General features: G+C 32.4%; 1 protein-coding gene across 3 annotated transcripts in view; it reads left to right on the top strand.

The window, feature by feature from the left end:
* LOC140448094 (probable G-protein coupled receptor CG31760) overlaps positions 1-21,874 on the top strand; it is a 412,547-nt gene that overhangs the window by 364,690 nt on the left and 25,983 nt on the right. For all 3 annotated transcript variants that reach the window (XM_072541150.1, XM_072541151.1, XM_072541149.1), the window contains 5 exons: positions 740-872; positions 5,388-5,541; positions 5,605-5,714; positions 6,437-6,651; positions 18,525-18,663. In XM_072541150.1, the coding sequence (XP_072397251.1) occupies positions 740-872; positions 5,388-5,541; positions 5,605-5,714; positions 6,437-6,651; positions 18,525-18,663 (751 nt within the window). The remainder of the gene's footprint in view (positions 1-739; positions 873-5,387; positions 5,542-5,604; positions 5,715-6,436; positions 6,652-18,524; positions 18,664-21,874) is intronic.

Genomic DNA, 21,874 nt, shown 5'->3' with positions numbered 1-21,874 from the left:
GCGCGTTGTATTACGCTTGTAGTTGTTTTGTTTAGTTTGGCCGTCAGTTTTGTAGTTACTTTTAGAAGTCGTGTTAAATTGTGATAAATTTTATTATTAAAACCAGTGCATAAGCGACAAAATGGCAGATAGTGAAGAGTGTTGTTGGATCTCCTAGTAAAAAAAAATTGTTTACCAAAAAAAATACAAACTGGACTGGGAAAAAAATGGACTTGGGTCACGCCCAGTAAAAAGGTTTTTTTTTTTTGTTAGGTTTTGGAAAGTTTTTTTTGTAAAGTTTTTCTAATATATTTCTTATTTTAGTTGCAAAAATATACACGTATTTTTTATAGATCTCGTTTTTTTTTCACATTCTTACCCCCCTATAAAAATATTTTATTGAAATCGGAAAATCTCAGGTTTCTCACGATTTTTTAAATAGAATTCTGACGATTTTTCCAAGAGTTTTTTTGGCAACACTATGCATAAAATATGACCTATAATAGTTTATGATTGGAATGTTCTATGTAGACAGCTGTCTGTAACCTTATAGAAACAACAGACGTTTACGGAAATATCAGGTTTAGAAAGTATTTTATGACTCTTATTCAATATGTAACTTACGAGTTACAAGGGGCAATACATGGTTAAAACACATCAACACGTATACCCATTTTAATTTTTTCCATCTCATATTATTGTGTTAACATGTTGTATGAAGTCAATAATTTTGAAATTAACATTTTGTTTTTGGTTTCAGTTGCTTGGTCGGAGTATTTAAAAACCAGCAGTGATTCATGGGAAACAATTTTTCAATGTAAAAAATGTGCACCTGGTTGTCACTATTGTATAGACCCATCACCTTGTTTAGCTACATATCATTGGCCGTTCAGGTAAAGTATTTTTTAATTATTTTAATAAAAGATCCTCGATGAGAGGCTGAAAACTTTTATCTAAAGGGGAATACCAGACGAGCAGGCCTGATTTGCCAAAAGTAAAGATACACGAGATGATGATAGTGATGATAACGCGTCAGAAGGCAAGAAGAGAAAAGGTAGAGGGTCAACTTCACCTTTCCTTCAGAGCAAAAAAACTGCCAGAACCCCAAGCACAAGAAAACCAAGGGAAGAAGATTCAGAGGATGATAACGACGTTATGAGTATGTTCAAGAAGATGATGGGAGAACTAATAGAAGTCAGGACTGAAAGATAGCACTGAAAAAAATAAAATATAAAGATAAACCAAGAATTGAAAGAAACAAAAAATAAATTAAGCCAGGTTGAAAACAAAGTAGAAAGAATTGGAAAACAGATGAAACGAAACAACATAGTATTTACTATTCTACCAATAGTCGCAACAGATAAAACACTCTTAAAAAATAACGTAAATGATTTTATACAAAAGCACCTAAAAGAAGATATCAAAATGGAATCTGCAATGAAGCTTAAAAACAATATATGTCTGGTACAAATAGTATGACGGAGAAGTATGACGAAAAAAATAAGGTAATGAAAGAAAAAAGCAAACTCAGATTTCTCATTGGAGAAAAGATATGAACGATGACCTGACCGAAAAGGAAAGACACATAAGGCAGGAAATTGTAAATAAAGACAAGGAATTAAGAGCTGAATGTAAAACGTAAAGATAGGGTACAAAAAACTAACAGTGGATGGCATAAAATGGGAATGGGCCAGAAATGATACTTTCAAACGAGAAAACTCTAGAAATTTTGATCCAAAAAACGGCATATAGTAGTGGAAAAAGAAAAAGACGACCCATTATGCCGACGGACCCTAGCAATGAACAGGAAAATGAGTTTGAACATAAATAGCAAAACAAAAAATTAAAATACGTACCTAAATATTGCGACATGGAATGTACGAGGAGTATACGAGGAGGGAGCATTAATTAACCTAATAGAAGAACTTAAAAATAAAAAATACACATCATAGCAATACAATAAACACATTTGACTGGAAAAAATATTGAAAAGATTAGTCCATACACGTTTTATACAAGTGGATGCGATAATAAGAATTTTGGAGTGGGTTTTCTGGTACATGTAGAAGTGGAACAGGTAAAACGATTTGTAGCAAAATCTGACAAAATGTGTGCAATTAGAAATAAAGGAAAAGAGAACATGATATCGCTGATAAATATACACGCTCCAACAGAAGAAAAAGGAGAAGAAGTGAAAGATGAATTTTATGAAGAATTAGTGTCATTGTCTGAAGAAATACCCAGACAAGATAATAAAATGATTATAGGCGATCCCAATGCAAAGGTCGAAAGAGAAGATATGTATAAAAACATAACAGAGGCCGAAAGTAAACATATGAATACAAATGATAATGGCCAAAGATTGATTATATTCGCATTGAAAACAGGATTAAAATAATGAGTACGCATTTTCGGAGAAAATATATAAAGAAACGTGGAAAATTCCGGGATCAAATGAAACTAATCAAATAGACCACATTTTAATACAAGACGTAGACTCTGATCATTTTTTGGTTAGAATTAATATGAGAGATACAATAATTAAAAAGCATAAACGGAAAAAGAAAGTGCAAAGTAAAGTAAAGAAGGATATACAAGAAACCTACGCCAAACAAGATAGTACTACTGTGAGTAACATACAATAAAAGTTCTTGAAAATGACAAATACTATAAAGGAAGCAACGTCGAAGAATATACCAAGAACAAAAAGATTTAGAAAAAACTACTGGTTTGATGGCAAATGTAGGACAGAGAAAAAAAAGATCAAATTTGAGATTAAAAAGTTTGCGATCGCAAAAATAAGACGACCTGAAAAGGTATGATACATAAAAATATAAGATATATAAAATTACAAGAAAAATTAAATAAAAATAAATACATTAAAATACATTAAAACTGGCTCTCATAGAAGAACGATGAATTTAAGAGATAAGCGAAAAAACCTGATAAAGTTGACTAAGACCAAATATGTGAAAGATGGAAAGAATTTTTTGAAGAGATGCTAAATGACAGAGTGACTACTGAAGAAAATTATAATGTTCCTAAACAAACAGTAATAGAAGAAATACCAAAGCCCACAAAAGAAGAAATTGAAAAAATAATAAACGATATGAAAAATCAAAAAAGCCCCGGGGAGGGCAGCATTGTGGCAGATAACTTAAAATATGAAAAAGAGGCTTTAATAAACCAACTTAGTGAGCTAATACTAGAAGTGTAGAATACCGAAGAAATGCCTCAAGAATGGAACAAGTCCATTATAATTCCTATTCACAAAAAGGGAGATAGAACTGAATGCGCAAACTATAGAGGAATATTCTTTTTAGAGGTAATATACAAAGTGCTCGCCATACTAATTAAAAAATGATTAGATATATATATATATATATATATATATATATATATAGAAAAGAATCTAGGAGATTATCAGGGAGGATTTCCTAAGGGAAGATCAACAACCAATCAAATTTTTATGCTAAAATAAATCCTGATTAATTGCTATGAATACAACATTTCAGCACCGTTCACTGATTTCAAAGTCGCCTACGATACAATAGATAGAAACAAATTAATAGAAAGGGTAAAAGAATTCCAAGTGCCAAAAAAAAAGTGTAAGATTGGTAAAAATGACAATTAGACAAACCATTTGTGCTGTGAAATGCAACGGTACAGTCTCAGAAGAATTCGAAGTGAAAAAAGGTGTTCACCAAGTAGACCCGTTGGTTACCTTGCTATTCAATATAGTTATTAGTGGATAGTAATAGAGTTAGTGGAATGAATAGGTCCGGCACTATTTTATACAAAGAACACCAATGCTTAGTATACGCTGATGATGTGGTCCTCATTGCAAGAAATGGAAAAGAATTGGCAAGTGTAGCAAAAAGACTGATTCGGGAAAGCTCTAAAATGGGATTAAAAAATAATATTAATAAATCCAAGTACATAGAAATCTCGAGCAAAAAAGGAATAAACACCAGAGGCTCTTTCAAATTGGAGATGGAGGATGGATCAATTGTAGAATTCGAGAAGGTGGATGAATATATGTACTTAGGTACTCTTATTGATCAGACATGTAAAGAAGAAACGAAAATCAACCTAAGACTGACCAAGAGCAACAGATGTGCTGGAGCCATGGGCAAAAAAAATAAGAGTATACAAAACTATAATTCGAATGAACAAAACCATACAAAACACATTGGAAGCATGAAAAAGAATTATACTTCGCAGAATGTTTGGTGGAAAAGTAGTAGAGGGAGAATGGAGAAGACGAACTGATTCAGAAGTGTACCAATTGTATGTTAACTCTACAATAACAAAAGTGGTGAAAAAACGTTGACTAGAATGGCCCGGACATCTAGAAAGAAAGCAAGGTAATAGACTAGTCGAGAATATTGTTTGGAGAGTACCTGAGGGCAAAAAAAAGAGAGAAAGACCAAGAAAGAAATTAAGAGATGTAGTGATGGAAGGAATACCTAGGCCACGTGATGAGGGGACCAAAATATGAAATTTTGAGACATCATACAGGGAAAGATTCAAGGAAGAAGATCTGTTGGCCGAAGACAGAACTCATGATTGAAGAATCTACGTGATTGGTATCAATGCAGATCGATTGATTTGTTTAGAGAAGCAAGTTCAAAAATAAAAATAGCCATTATGATTGCCAACCTCCGTAGGGAGACGGCACTCTAAGAAGAAGTGATGGAAGATGTCAGAGAAATGGGATCAGAGATTGGAATCTGATGGCTAAGAACAGAAAACGATGAAAATGATCCATCCAGCAATGGGCCTGAAAGGCCTGTTTACGCTATACATACATACAAATATACACGAGAACAGCTTGTAAACATAAGACAAGTCATCTAGAAGTTAAGAGAATTCAATATCCCATTATACATCGGCCTCATAGATTACCGCAAGTCATTCGACAGTCAAATTGCATCTTTTATGGCTAATGTTAAAAGAAGTTCACGTGTCAACGAACCTGATTTCCCTTATAACTGAGTTATACAAGCATACAATAAGATCTAAGTATCCACGCAGAAGAGGTTATTGGACAAGGATATGTGCTGTTCCCAAAACTATTTAATATCTACGGAGAACATATTACAGGGAGAGCCTAGGAAGAGCGGTTAGTTAAAGGATTTGAGGACTGGAGATGAATATATAAAAGGCAAAATTCATCAAAATCTTGATTGTGGATAGGAAAATAGTGAACCATGCTGTATATTTAGATTAGTGTTTTAAAGCGTATATTTGAATTTTCCCATGGTTTTTTATAATTTTCTAAAATAAAGACGCAAACAATTTTATTTCATAAGCGATTTCCACACTGTATGAAGAAAATAATTTTCTACTTTTTACTATTTAAAAATATTTAAACAAAATATATTAAAGTGTTGTTAATGTTTTAGGATTAGTCTACTAACATTCTCAATTTTTTGTGTTGCCTGCACAATCATACTAATTTTATATATGTATAAACACCGAAAACTGAAAGTTTTCAAAGTGGCAAGTCCCATCTTCCTCAGTATTACTTTACTTGGCTGTGCTACTATGTATTTAGAGGTAAGTGCTCAATCTCGCAAATTACTCGCTAGTTTTGTTCTATGTTGTTTTATTTTGTTTTAGATGGCTGCAATCTTTCCCAGTCTGGATCAGTATTCTTGCATCGCCACAAAGTGGTCTCGACATTTAGGATTTTGCGTCACTTATACAGCGTTATTAATGAAAACTTGGAGGTAAGCTTATTACAGTGTTAGAAGTCGAAGAAATCTATGAATATATATATATATATATATATATATATATATATGTATATAATATTCGAAAAGGTTTCCGTGGTTAGTACAATTAGACCTAATTACGAACGTTAATATTAAATTCGCCAGGCATCCTTGATTATCACTGCACCGAGCCCTCAGACACTACTAAACTATCCACTAATCACTACAATACCTCTAGTAACTACGTAAATAATAACTATGTGCTGGAAGATTGAAAGGTGACCCACATAACTTCAATCCATATAAAATATGATATATTAAACTACTCCAACTATAGAGGCCTATTAATAAACACTCTTAGTTGGTTATGTTTAAGAGTTTTGCGAGTTTAATTGAATTTGAATATTGAAATAAGGAAGAAGAACAGTCAGGCTTTAGAGCTGGAAGATCTTGTCCAGACAAAGTTTTTAATTTAAATAACCAATAGAAAAACTATCAAGTACAAACAAGGAAAGTTATCTTATGTTTGTGGATCTACGGCAGACATATGATTCAGTTCTTGTAGAAATCCTTTGGACGACACCACAAGGAACCTTCGCTCGGTCACTCATAAAAGCGTTTAAAAAATGTCTGCAGTAGGTTAATTTCAAGAATAAAAATTAGTAACAAACAACAAACATTTTTTCATTGAAAATTTTCTCCTTCACTAGTTTTATTTTGATTTATTTTATTTTAAGGGTTTCTTTAACTTACCGAGTAAAATCTGCTCATAAGGTAAAACTGACTGATAAACAATTGCTGCAATGGATGGTGCCTATACTGTTAGTAATGCTAATATATCTTGGTACTTGGACGTTTTCCGATACTCCTACTGCTGAAGAAATCGTCGACAACGCTGGATTGAGGTTTAAACAATGTGTATACAATTGGTGGGATCACAGTCTAGCTATTGGTAAGTATTTTGATGACCAATATAAATAGTGTAATAAAAAAAAATATTAATTTATCTGTAATTGTGTTGACTCTATGGATATTGATATAATTTTCTCTGTTTGTGCTGCTTCTAAATTCAGAATATTAAAAAAGAAACATCTTCACAGAGAAATATAGATTGAAATGTCTGTATTTATATATTCCCGGATGCATCAAAGAGCAACAAGCAAATAGGTTGTGCTATAATGTTTCACACAATAACCTTAAAAAAAATAAATTAAATGAAAAATTACAATATACACTGCAAAATTAATTTTCTATTAGAAACTCTACTACCTATATATAAGAATGAAAGTTACAACACAATCGTTTGCAATTTGTTCAGATAGTAAAAGCTTCGTTAAAAAAAACGGGTGTGGCAGTCCAGTGAGACTGCCGGTGGAAGTTACACTTCTATACACGCATTCGCCATTACAAATTTATTTGGGAGTCAATCTGCACAATCATTACATATGTAATTCTATAGGTAAGACATAGCAGAAAGAGAAACAGAATTAATAACAACTTATAGTAGATATACAAAGTCTTTACGACTATAGAGATAGGGAAATCAATGTGTTAGAGAGAGAAGGATCTTTTAGTAAGAGTGAGAAAGATATATGACGTCGAAGGAATCTCCTCTACCGTAATTCAACTATTGTCCGCTAGGTGGCGGTATTTTTAAATTAAAATATTAAATTAATTATTATAAAAATAAAATAACTAAAACAAATAAAGATTGTAGATTGTAGAACGCTCTTCTTCTTTTTGTCAACTGTCTTTTCTTCTTCTCATTCTTTCCGCAACTGCCAATTCTTCTTCTTTTTCCGTGGAGACATGGACAATAAAGATTGTAGGTATGTAGTGCCTAAACGGCTTAAGGGGGTATGTTCACGCCGCAGTTAAAATGAGTGGCATTCAAATAATCTAACGTTTAACAATTCTTTGAGTAGATGGCAGCACGTGCATCATATTCTAATTTTTTAATTTTCCCGAAATTTACTTCTCTGAACAGCGACATGGTTGCCAGTGAGGGCAAGTACTGGGAGTTATAATATAATACGATCGGTACAGTTCGCTCTCAATCGGCAGTCTGCGGCAGTCTTGTTCAATGTAAGTTGATATGAGCTATTAGTAGAAGTTTCAGAAATTTTTATTTTCGGATTGGATCATTCCATATATTTTTTTAATTTTGAATCGTGTTTTGTTGTTATTTATTTACCTTTGAGGTTGCTGTTTTGATTTTGAGTGTTGTTTTGTTAGTTTTATAAACATTTTAAATAGTGTATACCAGTCTTGTTTCCTAATATTGAAGAAAATAGATATTAATAGTACTTTGTAGTATATGTTAATGATACAGAGCCCCTATTTATTGAAAAGATTGAGCGAGATGAAGAACTTTGGGCTCGAATGATAGAAAAACTCAATAGTTTTTTTTATAACTGTTTTTTACCGAAAATGGTCGATAGAAACAAAAAATGTCAGAAAAAAAATCATTAAATTTCTGATATGCTTTGTTTTTTTTAACATTTCTAAGTATTGAAACTAGATGTAAACACTAAAAAGTGTATTTATTGATACGTGTGGAACGTCCCGCAGCTACTTTCCATAAACCTCATAATTTATTAACCCAGCAGCGGTCGCTAAGGGCCGATCAGTTCCTTGCTTAGGTAATTTTACATTTTTCTTGGCAACAAGGTTATTGAATTTATATTTATTTTCAGTCGATAAACCAAAACCTTCCGTTGCTAAATCAATTTCTTCTTTATTTTGAAATTCACTCTGTAAAAAGCTCATTAGCCCACTCAATCTTGTTTCTAAAGATGTAACTTCTGCAGTTTCTCCACAACAAACAAGATGTTATAGTCGAATGGTATGTTTTGTCAAACCTGACTCAATAAGAGGATACAATATCGCCGAAAACTTGTCAACAGGTTTTGTCTAAGGTCTCAAGTGAACGAAGTTGACTCTCAATCATATCATAAAGAGCAGAAATCTTACAAGGACTACTAGAAACTCGACTGAAAATTATCTTTAAGAGCTCTCTAATGTAAACTTCAATCTGGAGATCCTCTCTGCCAAACCTAGGTTACAAACTCTTAATAATTTTTCAACTCGATTGGAGGTAATTTAAATTTGCGCTTACCTTTTACAATTCATGACTCAAAGTACCTTGCACTGTATTTATCCGTTGCCTCCATCTCACTGATTATCTCTTCTTCGGAAACTTCTTCGAATATACTTTTAAGTACCGCACTTTCCACTTCACAAAGCTCATTGTACTTTACTTGTAAGGCTTACAACTTACAAGTAAAGCTATTGTAACAAACTGTCCAAAACATTGACAATTTTCGTAAATGCACTATACGAAGTACCGTTCTGCTTTTTCTATCTGATTTCATTTTCCGAGGTTAACTTTGGCCGACCCTTACGGCAAAAACAAAATTATTTGCCAGAAAAAAAGTTTGCACTAAAATAAGCGAAAACAACTAACTTCCCGTATATAAGTCCTGTCACGTCCCGCAGTTATTTTTCACGAAAGATGCGGGGTTCGAAATAATACAAAATTAAATTTTAAACAAAAAACTTGCTTTTGTATTAAATTACACAAGTGTGGTTTTATTACAGCTTGCTCTTGTGGTAAAAAATCGACTAACTATATGTAATGCAATTCTAATACATATTATCAACAGTTATTGATATGATACATGATACTCAATACATTCTCAGACGAAAAAGGTCGTAAAATTTAATTATCTTACACCAGCACTTAGCCGGATGTGCTGACTGGGAATTTTTTTAGTAAACATATTAATTACTTGATATTTTTTATACTACTTCATACACACAAAACGTTCATTCATTTGGAAATATTTATGACAATTCTGAATTCTTTATCTGCCCAAAAATATTTATTGCAAACTGATAAAGAAATTTGGAATTGTTTGAAAAGCAGGTAAATAATAATCAAAAAAGGAATTATGGTAATTAGACCATTTATTTATAAGAACAGTATTTTTAAGAAATCTAAAATATGTTAGTCAGTTGAAAAATAGCGTCACTACAATAATAACTTTTTTCATATCAAATGTGAACAGTGGAAGTTTTTTCCTCAGAAAATTTCAGATTTTCATCTGATTTCTAATTATGACTCAAGTTCTTGATAATTGAAAGTCAAACGAAGCCAAAATATTAACTGGGAGGGGCCGCTTTGCTAAACAAAACCACGTGATTCGTATTACCATGGTTACTGCATAACAAATAGACAATTGGCATAACCACAAAACTAGGTTTCAATGTTTTGCAGATTTTTCTTAAATTCGGCAAACACGCATTTGTCGCTATGTAATACATCACTGCTGCCTTCTACTAAATGACACGTGAACTTATTTTCTCATCTATTAAGTGATAGCCGAACTAATTTCTCACTATCAAAATGCCAACTTATAATGGTAACATCAACAAAATCCCTAGTTTGCAGCTTTTAATTGTAATTTTATCTTTAGGTACAGTTAATTTAAAAATTAGGGCAGTATGGATAACGAACATTTGCTTAAAATAAAGGTTTTTGGATAGTTAATCATTTAACGTAGTTATTTTGTACCTAAGTTCAAAAATTATTACACAATACCAATTTTTAGGCACGTTACCACGTAAGTTATGACATCGATTTATTTAAGTACAGTTATAAAAAAATTACTGCTTTCTTTGGAAATTTTAACTAGATATCATTAAAATAGAAGGTGTACAGTTTACGTACATAATCATAAGTTGAAGATTTGTTTTGAAATAGTGACGATAACTGTACCTAAAAAGTATATAAATTTTAACATTGTGACATACCACCTTAACGTAGAGAGATATGGGAGGTATCATGTGACAAGTCGGCATCAGTAATTCGCCATTTTTACTTCAAATTAAATTTATAAAATATTTTTGTAGTTTAACTATTATTCAAATTAATTTAATTATAAATTTTCGGTCATAATGTATGAGGGATCGTTGAAAAGGAGCAAAGCCAAGAGGTACAATCATGTATAAGAATTAAACAAAGCGATGAAGGATTGAATCAATATTTTGATGAAAATGTATATTTTTATTTTCATATATGTATGAATGGAGTTGAATATTAAACTGCAATATTCATAAGTATTTAAAAATGACAATAATGTAATAATATTAATAAAAAAGTCCTCCCCCACTGGGAATCGAACCCCGGTCTCCCACGTGATAGGCGGGGATACTGACTACTATACTACCGAGGACATCACACACAGATATTTCAAAATTGACAGTTCTGGATCATACAGTGATTTATTGAGATTATTATTTTGAAATACAAAAGACTAATAATTATGAACATTTAATAAATAATACAAAACATATCACATAAATAATAATATTAATAAATATTTTATTATATGTATATTATATGTATATATATCACCTAGAAAGAATGCCAGATAATCGAGCTGTAAAAGTAGTTTAGAGATGGAAGCCCCAAGGAAACAGAACAAGAGGAAGGCCCCGTAAAAGATGGATAGACGACGTAGAGAGGGATCTTAAAACCATGAACATCAGGCAGTGGCGAAGGAAAGTATCCGACAGGGCAGAATGGAAGAACATTGTTAAGCAGGCCAAGACTCACAAAGGGTTGTAGCGCCATTAGAAGAAGAAGAAGATATGTATATATATATATATATATATATATATATATATATATATATATATATATATATATATATATATATCTTTATATAATATATATAATATTAAATTATATATACAAAAGGAACATTTTTATATTCGAGAGAGGAAGAGAGAGAAAATATATCTTCTGTCTATCTCTTACTCATTATCTTACATATGTAATGATTTCACAGATTCACTCCCATACAAATTTCCAACGTGGAGCGCGCGTATAGAAGTATACCTTCAAAAAATTTAACCAAAAGACTTACTAAATTGATGATACTTACTGACTTACTGATCAATGTAGCTCGATTGGATTAAAGGTCATGGTAGAATAAAAAAAATGAAGAAATTAACCAACAAACTAAAAAAGGAATTAGAACAAGAGAGTATTTGACGTTATAAATGTCCTCACACTGAAACTGCTTGCTACTTAAAGCCCATACTACTAATAGAATGGAAAATAATGTATCTATACAAAGAGTTAACAAGGACAATTTCTATTACTACTACAAGGACTATCAGAAAGTAAACGGTTTTTCTCTGTAACGTGCAGATTCAGTTTCAACCCTGTTTTAACTCTCACTATGCGAGATCCTCGCCCCGCTAGTCAAAAGAAATGAAAGAGGAGCATTCAATTAAAATGGAAATCTATTTACGGTGGAGTAAAACTAAGCCATGGGAAAGATGAAAAAATCTTCGTCGTCGAAAAATTACTCAACAACTAAAGCTTTATTGGTAAATAAAGTAATACGATTATTGTTAACGGTCGTGATGCAGGTAAACCTATGAGTACTATGGAATGAGGGGTACCATACACGACCTTTTAAAATCATATCTTACAGGAAGAACACAGATTGTTGCATTGAATAATCAAGAATCTAATCCTCTACCAATTTCAACAGGAGTACCACAAGGATTAGTTTTGGGACCTCTGCTATTCTTGATGCTCTGTCAAAAATCCCAGACAATAGTATTTAGTTCCGATAGATGGGTTAAACCATCTAAACCAGTAAAGTTACTAGCTGTTACTATATGGATACAAGGTTAAACTGGTCGCACCGTATTGATGGATTATATAAGAAGCTCGCTTCACAGATTTTTGCCATGCGCAGATCGGCTACTTCTGTGAGTCGAGATATTCTTAGGTCTGTTTATTTTGGAATTGTTCATAGTATCCTGACATATTGCATAATTCTTTGGGAAAACTCGTCCTATGCATATAAAATTTTCACTTTTCAAAAAGCAGCAATCCGAATTATTGACTCAGCAGAACATCGCGTCAGCTGCAAACCCTTGTTTAAAAAGTATGGCGTTCTTCCTTTACCTTCAATATATACATTTGAAAGTTTGTTAACTGTTCATAATAATATACAAGATGTAAAATCACATACTGATCAACATCAGTGCAATACAAGAAACAAAAGTCATATCATTATACCATATTCCAGATTGTGATACACAACTTAATACAATAAATTATAATCTGTATAATTGTTTTTTTAAACCTGATCAAAAATATTGATATTAAGTCAATGAATTCTAAACAATTTTATAAATTAGCAAAACACTTCTTGCTGGAACACTATTTCTATAGTATACATGAATTTGTTTGTTTGAGCTCCTAGTGTGGTCGTTTTTATAAAAACTATTTTACACCTAACTGAATTGTTTTTTTTTATATTTTTGTATTTCTATTTTTCACTGTATATGTTATATTATGTGTTCTTGTATTATTTCTTAGTTATTTCCGATGTACACATAAGTGACTTATTTATATTATGACATGAAATGTAGTGTTTACGATGTAATAATTGTCAATAAACGTATATATCTATCTAATAGATTCGATAATCGATTCAAGAATCGATAATCGATTCGATCAGATTCGATATTTGATTCGATTCGAGTTGATAATTGATTTGATTACTTTCGATGTTTGATTTTGTTCGATATTTGATTCGATTCGATTTGATTCGATATTTGATTTGAATTGATATTCGATTCGATTTGAGATTTGATTTAATTTGATTTGATTCTATAATCTATTCGATTCGATTCGATAATCGATTCGATTCATTTCGATTTAATTCGATTCGATAGTCGATTCAATTCGATAATCGATGCAATTCGATAATCGACGCGATACGATATTTTATTCGATTCGATTGTATTAATTTTTATTTTATTCTATATTTTGTTATATTTTATTCTATTTTATTTTATTTTATTAATAAACACGCATGTTTACTACTACATGTATTGTATGGTCGCGTGAAGTGTGTGGTCGCGCGATGTGTCGTTACAGTTTTTACTGTAGTGTATTTTTTTCACACCTAAGTGCGATCCACCGGTCCATCCGTAGCCCGCGATAAGAAGGCTATGCTTCCAAAAATACCTAATGCATCTATTCAAAAGAAAATCTAATATAAAAATATTTTAATCCAAAGTATTTAAACGTGCATATTTTTACTTAATATATTTTGTTTGTAACCCGACGAAATATTATCTTTCATACGACTATGAAAAAAATGTCAGGTGTTAAAAGCAGGTTCCTTCTTTATTGGTTTACCGTTTTATCAAATAATATTTCACGTTTACTCACACACCTTTAAAAAAACATTAAATTCGTCAGCTATTCGTTAGTGGTATGACTAGTAAACACAGTCAAACCCAAAATTAAAGATACACCAATAAAAATGTAAGAACTTGAAACTTGTTTTACTGATAAATACGAGTGAAAAACCTGTCCCAAATTGATTTGACTAATAGCAAGTGTTGGGCGTTTTGATTTGGACGAATCACATTGACAGTTACTAATTTTGGAATAAATTTCTTTTAAATGGGAAATTAGAACTGTGTCAAGTTAGAGGGTCAGTTTGTTGAAGTAGTAACGTTAAAAAAATATTTAAATGCAAATATTTTTTACAAATGCGTCACTCGTAACTACATAACCTGAAGCTCGTTGCGTCTTTTGTTAAACGTAATATATATTTTCCACAAACGTTTTTTTTATTATTATTATTAAACTATTTATTTACAATCTACTCGCTACATTCTGAGTATTAAATAAATTGATTCATGTTTATAGTTTATGGTTATTGCTGGCATGTACCGATTTACCGTGATTCATCTAACCAAATCTTCTGGCCACTTTCTCTTCAGTCTTCTAATTTTTGCTGGAGCATTGATAAGGGCGTTGATTAGTTCATTATTGTGGTTTAAGTTTATATCTCTGTATTTAGCTGTTTGTTCTTATAAAGTGTCTTTTATGAACAGTATTCTCAGGTCTTCATTCTCAGCGTTTTGGACTGATATGTTTGTAAGTTTTGTACATCCCTACAATTCTATGCTGGAGGTCCAGATGGGTTCAGTATAGTTTTGTATATCATCAGTTTATTCTCAAGTGTTAATTTTGATTTTTGCCCATGAGCTAGTTTATTTGTTGAGTTTTGATAACTAGATGTTGCTTTTTTGATAGGATATGTACTTTTCACGTTAAATTTGTTCAAGATGAAGGCCTAAATGTATGACTTCATTCTTCATTGGGATGGACTGATTGTTAAATGTAACTTGATGACACAAGGTATATGTGGTTGAGAAAGTTATCTTTGCATATTTCTTAGTTAGTGTTTACTGTAATCTTTTCCTTGTGATGCCAATCTTAACGCAAATTAATGTGGTTCTGCAGTTTCTCTGACGCCTCTGATGGACGTTCGTCGAATGCTATTATTGCAGTGTCGACAGCGAAGGTTGTCAGATCAGTAAGTTGCCTGTTGGGATATAAGCTGTATAAATTATATACAAGTTTGTATACAAAAACCAAATCCATGGTTATAACAGCAAATCTACTAAGATGTGAATTAGAGCTGGAAGGACAGATAATAGAACAAGTGATGGAGTTTAAATATCTAAGCATCATACTGTTTAGTTACGGAAAGGTTGAAACATGAAAGGAGGATGCCTGAATGAAACAATATGGAGGAATAAAAATATCGGATAAAGTCAGAATTTGCAATGATCAGGCCAATAATAACACACGCAGAAGAAACACTACCTGACACAGAAACAACAAAAAGATTGCTAGAAACAGCAGAGATCAAAACCTTAATGAATTAAAAAATAAAAATTTGGGCAATCGAGTGTCATTAATGGTTTTATGTTTTGGTGGTAGTTGTCTTTACCATCGAAAACAATTCTTCCCTAGAAACGGAAGTAAATACAAGACATAGGTATGTTGTACCTTATATAATTTAGATGTATGTACTGCTTCAGTTCTTTTCAGAAATCAAACGGATTTTCTGTGAAGTTTCTTACGGGAAGATCGAGATATTGATAGCACAGCTCTTGGTTCTGGGAGCTTCTTTGAAGGAGATGTACCTAGATTCCTCTACGAGTTTCATTTCATGTCTTATAAGTGCCTTGTATTCGCAAGTGCCACCGAATGCTGCAAGTGTGTGGTTTTAAACCTTGGGTACGGATGGAAGATGCTCAAGAAATAAGTATAGCGATATTACTATAATTTAGGGCTGAATTAGCATTTAATCAATTAAAGTTCGAAGGACCATATACTGATGTGGGAATAAAAAAATTCAGAAATTATTAAATATTTACTTTAATCGCTAACTTTATTACTTTTACTAAAAATAAGTCCTGGTCAAAGTCTTTTCGGAAAGTTCTTATCTCACCTGCTTAAAACCGCAGATTTCACTGTCTAATTGACACTAATCCGCAAAACACAATTACAATAGCACTCTTACAGTTAAAGGTAACTAAATAGGATATCAACTGAGGACGTTATCTTTAATTACAATCACTTTGTAATATTAAATAGCATTTGCTAATGTGTAGCGTTTAAACTAAATTTTATAACACAAATAAGTGAGAGTCATTACTCTAAACAGAGCAAAAGCGGCATCCACACTCGGTGGAGTCTAAGATCTTACTGCTACTGCGTTTTAATTATAACTGCCTATTCTAAGTGTGGTTTGGGGAAAGGCTATCCAATAGGATTATTACGTACGGGAAAAAATATTTTACTATCAGTGGCGTAGCCAAACACTCGGAAAATTCCCTATTCGCTCTGTGCGTGACTGACGCGACACCTACCGCCTTCATCTGACAGTTTTGGAGTCTACCAATTTTCAGGTTAAACATATGACATTAATAACATATGTTTGACATTGTTAAATACAGGCGAAATTGACAATTATTAATAATTAACTTTTTAACTATATTTTTTCAGTTTATGTACAAAATAAATGTAGTATTAAAAACTGGGTTTCTCAAAATTCATCATAATATATCTTTTTAAGCCCAAACGGAAAAGAAAAGTTAAAAATCTAGTACTGGCAAATCAAGTTTTTCACGTGAAAGAGCATATAATTAAAAACAGTAATAGTAAAAGTTATGATATAAAAGCTAAAGTCATCAGGCACTCTGCAGTTAGCTTGAAGCCTTATAAAATATCATTTAAGGTAAATTATTTAAATATTTCCTATTTTAATTGCATAAAAATGATGTTATGTGATATTTACTTTTTCATATTAATCGCACGGATCCATATTTTTCTTTTCTCTAATTTATATGTAATCTTTGGAAACCTATAAAAACTACACTTGCTGTTTTTGCTATTATTAGCACAATTAAATACGCAATATGTATTTGCACACATTTTTGATAAAATTTATGCGTATAAAGACTCCAATTGTGTCATATTTCGCCGCTACGCACGCTGGCATCGTTTCAAGGTACCCCTACCATGGTCACGCACGGAGCGAATAGAAATTTATCCTGGTGCAGTATTATTGTAATTGTTGGAATCATCGATTGTTCAATGGCTCCAAACATTTTCTTCAATTTCTCTTTATTTTTACTTTTAACATTGCTACAAATTTACACTATAAGCGTTGAATTCCTTGATTCCGCTGGTATAAACAAGCTATTATTTACTTTTGTGCTTATAATACATTACTATTATATGTTATATATTATAACATAACTAGCTCAACTAGACAGTTTCGTCACTTCTTGCAGTAGATGTAAAACTTTTTTATATGCTTAAAAAGGGATGATTCCCGGGAGTTGGCTATATACCATATAAATTAAAAAACTCGAACATCGAAGTAAAAAAACTTCTGTTGTAAGTTGTAAATTTAATTAAAATTACATTTTAAATTCCAAATGGATTAAAAAGTTCAAAGCGTTATCGGACTAATCAGTCCATCTTGAGTGAACTTTTGTAGTACTCGCGTAAATAACCACAAAACCAAAAGTGGTTGAGTTTACATTTGTAACCATGAAACCATACTTGAAAATAATAAATTATAGGGCAGTATGCCAATGAAATTGGATTAATAACCAGGAACATATGGGTCCCTACTTAATGTGGGAAAAAATTATTTCTACATTCGAACTATTAGTTTAAATTACATTTTAAAACCGACGTTTGAAAAGACTTGGCAAGATACGTTCTTTAAAAGAAAAAAGTTAGGAAAGGTTCCTGAAATACAACCTGTCAAAGTTGACCGGTATTTGCGACTAAATTATAAACAACAGGATGATAATCTTTTAATCATTATATTTTTTTTTGGAAGTTCTTTCTCGATAATAATTGGCGATTTTGGTTTGCCAAAAATTCACTTTCCGCTGTCATAAAGAGCTGTCGATCTTAACAAAAATTTTTACTTCCTCCCCTACCTAGTTAGTTGACTAGTTCTAATAGCTGGATAACAAAGGCCTCCTCCTTTCGAGAAGGGAAGATTTTTATTTTTTATTAATATTTTCAACCTATTTGAGAGAGAGGCAAAGTCAGTTATTATAATTAAAGTTATCGCACAACTTCAGTAAACATCAGAATGCTACTTTTCTCATCCATCTCAAGACAGATCCGCCTCTTCTATTTTGAATAGAAAAAATTAAAAACTTCTCCGTCGGTATTGATTGAATAAAATCATCGTTTATCTTTGCTTGGATTTTGTTTGATATAGTTAAGAATATTTTTGGTGTATATTTTTTATTCTTTTTTTAGGTTTTTTTGGTGTAATTAGAATATTTATTATTATTATGTTTATATATATATATATATATATATATATATATATATATATATATATATATATATATATAATTCTGCTGAATCATAGGTATTTCAATTTTTAGGCGAAGTTTTGTTTTTGGCTTGGGGCATTAGAGTATGCTACAATGTCAGAAATGCAGAATCTCTGTATAACGAGGCTAGATTAATTAGCTATGCAATTTACAACATCGCCATTGTCAACATCATGATGATCGCGTTTCAGTAAGTATCGTCATTAATTTAATATGTGATTAACTTGTTGATGTGTGTATAATTGCTCTCCTTTGATCTACAGCATTGAAATTATTATTTATTAATTTACAAATAAAGCTATCATATAAGTTTTATTAAATTTTAACATTTTCAAATGTTATTTGATTTGATTAACATTTGAATATATTAATTTAATTATATTATTTATCAAAATGAAATAGTACAAGACGTGTATAAATTTTCAATAGTTAGTGACCAGCGTGGTGTGCGTGGAAAAGCGGGACTAAATGTTAAGAGAAAAAAAATCAAACGTGTAACAAGGAACAGGCTAATAGAGGAACAAGGTACATCCCCCGACAACCCTTTAAAACACGCATATTACATAAAAGACAGTCTTCAAAACCTAGAAAGTATACACCTGAAGAAAATATATTACCAAATGTGGAACCTCAGGAACCATTAGCTGGATGAACCTCACGACGACGACTCTGCAAACGAAAAATGGAATTGAGATTAGGAACATGGAATACCCGAACCCTGTACCGAGCTAGAGCACTCACATCTTTACTAGACAGTGAACACGTATAAAGTAGATGTTTAAGCACTGCAGAAAATGCGATGGACGGGAACTGGCATTCTTGACAAGAGTACCCATTCCATATATTATAGCTGCAATGAAAGCCAACACATGGATGAGGTGGGATTTATTATAAACCGAAGAACACAATACCTTATTATTGACTGACTTTAAAGCCTACAGTCAAAGAATGTGCTAATTGCGCTTAAAAGTGAAATTCTTTAATTACAGTTTGATCAATGCACTTGTCCCAACTGATGACAAACCAGAAAAAATAAAAAAACAGTTCTTCGACGACCTAGAGCAGGGCCCCACCAACTGTGATTGCTTCTTGGTTGGGTAGTGCAACTACTTATGGCCATTTGGAAAAATAATCCGTAGCAACTATCAAATACTTGTTTAATGATGTTGTTACTGGAAATGGTCCCAGAATGTCAACAGCAACTCGTTCCCATGGAGTCCCGGTAATGTATTTTGTTGGAGTTTTTTCCGAGGTCTTGTTTTGGGTCCCTTCTTAATGAACACAGGTCACATCGTTGGCATCATTCTTCCATATCTTACAATTAACTCAATAGAGTTACAATTAACTGGTTAGAGTCCTATTTATCCCAAAATGCCCCCCGGAGCGGCTATAATCGAGTTCTGCAAGTACGTCCGTAACACATGAATTTGGAAGCACAACTTAAGGCGCTGTTCTTGTTCCAACTTGGACTCTCTCATTTACGAGTGATCTGTGGCGCACCCAGGGGGGGGTTTTGGGGGTTAAACCCCCCCCCCCCAGGGCATATAAAGTAAACAATATATAAAGAATGGTAGAAAAATGTAACTTGTCTTTCACACACAATACAAAAAATCCAAAACGCTGATTGAATAATTAAATTACCACTTTAAATATGTAGAACACAATAATTATTGTATAAATACGCAATAATTAATAATATTTTTCATTATATTTAGATATAGATACCTAATATTAGGCTTATAAAAAATTAGACAGAACGAGTCTGTTGCGAGTAGCATGCGCCTACAGGACTGTATCTGCGGCGGCCTTGTGGACTATCACGGGTTGTGTTCCTCTGCATGTGTTAGAGCAGTAGAAAAGAAAAGAGACATCTCTATGGGAGAAGAAAGCATTTGACAACAGCTATAAAAAAAAGAAAGGGAAAGATCAATGGAAAAATGGCAAGAAGAGTGCAACAACAAGGAAGATGTTGCTCAGTGGACAAAGATGCTGATCCCGAGCCTAAGGGACTGGGTAGATTGTCTGTTTTAGGGCGTATCTTCATAGGTTCAGAAAGACAGATGCAGATAAATGCCTATACTGCGAATATTCCGACACTGTTACTCACACAATGCTGGAGTGTAATAGATGTACAGTGGAGAGAAACAGAATGTATAAAGAAATAGGTATGAACCCTGTGACTGTAAGAGATGATCGTAAAGATGACGAGAAATACGGAGGGATGGAATAGTGTTCACAATTACATCCAAGCAGTCATTAAAAAGAAATAAGAAGAAGAGAAATACCAACCGGGCTAATGACAGAGATAAGATCTAATTACTATTTTAATGAGAATAAGTAAATAAGTTAATCAATTCAAATTCAAATTCAATTGAAGGTTAAAATAAGTTTATTGACGTTTGAATTTTTGATCTTTGATCTTGCACTGATAACTTGTTTATACTCCAACAATTAATATAAAAAAGAATAGCGGTTGGTACAGAAGTACATCTAGCCTTCATCGACCTAGAAAAGGCGTATAATACAGTTCCAAGACTTAAATTGTGGCAAGCTTAACAACAACTCGACATTAGTCCATACCTTTTAGGAATAATCACAGAAGTATACAGGGATAACACTACTTACCTAAAAATCGGTAGAGACTAATCGGAATAGACTATCAGAGCCAATAAAAGAAACTAAAGGACTAAAACAAGGATGCAGTATGTCACCCTTACTGTTTAATTTATACATTGAGGCAGCCCTCCAAAATTGGAAAAACCACTGCCAGGGAATGGGAATCCCCATAGGAAATGACGTACTGTTCTCCCTAAAATTTGCGGATGACCAAGTCATCCTAGCTCAAGATTCTTATGATCTAGAATTTATGATAAAGTGTCTATAGAGAGAATATTTAAAATGGGGGTTACAAGTCAGCATGAAGAAAACAGAATATTTACTTAATTATCAGTTCAGATGCAAGGTTTGAAGTGTTGATAGACGAGGACGTGGAAATCAAACAAGTGAAAAAATTTAAATATTTAGATCCACTCATTGCTAAAAACGGCTTGGGAGAAACCGAAATTAAACACGAAGTAATCAGGGACGTAAAATTGTAGGATGTCTGAACTCCTTATGGTGGGATCACCACATTTCCAAAAGGAACAAAAAAAGAATAGGGCAAACCATGGTTGAATCAGTTCTTTGTTCTATGGCTCTGAAGTATGGACAATTAATGCAGACCTGAAGAGAAGATTGTTGACAGTTGAAATGGATTATTTGAGAAGAAGTGCTAGAATATCAAGGCAGGAAACTAAGACTAACGAATCTATAAGAAATAACATGAATGCTACAGAAACGGTCATTGACAGAATAGAAAGAAGAGGTTCGAAATGGTTTGGACATCAATTGAGAATGTCTGA

Source organism: Diabrotica undecimpunctata, chromosome 8 (assembly GCF_040954645.1).
Source record: "Diabrotica undecimpunctata isolate CICGRU chromosome 8, icDiaUnde3, whole genome shotgun sequence".
Classification (NCBI taxonomy): Eukaryota; Metazoa; Arthropoda; class Insecta; order Coleoptera; family Chrysomelidae; genus Diabrotica; species Diabrotica undecimpunctata.
This window is presented reverse-complemented; position numbering and strand designations above follow the sequence as displayed.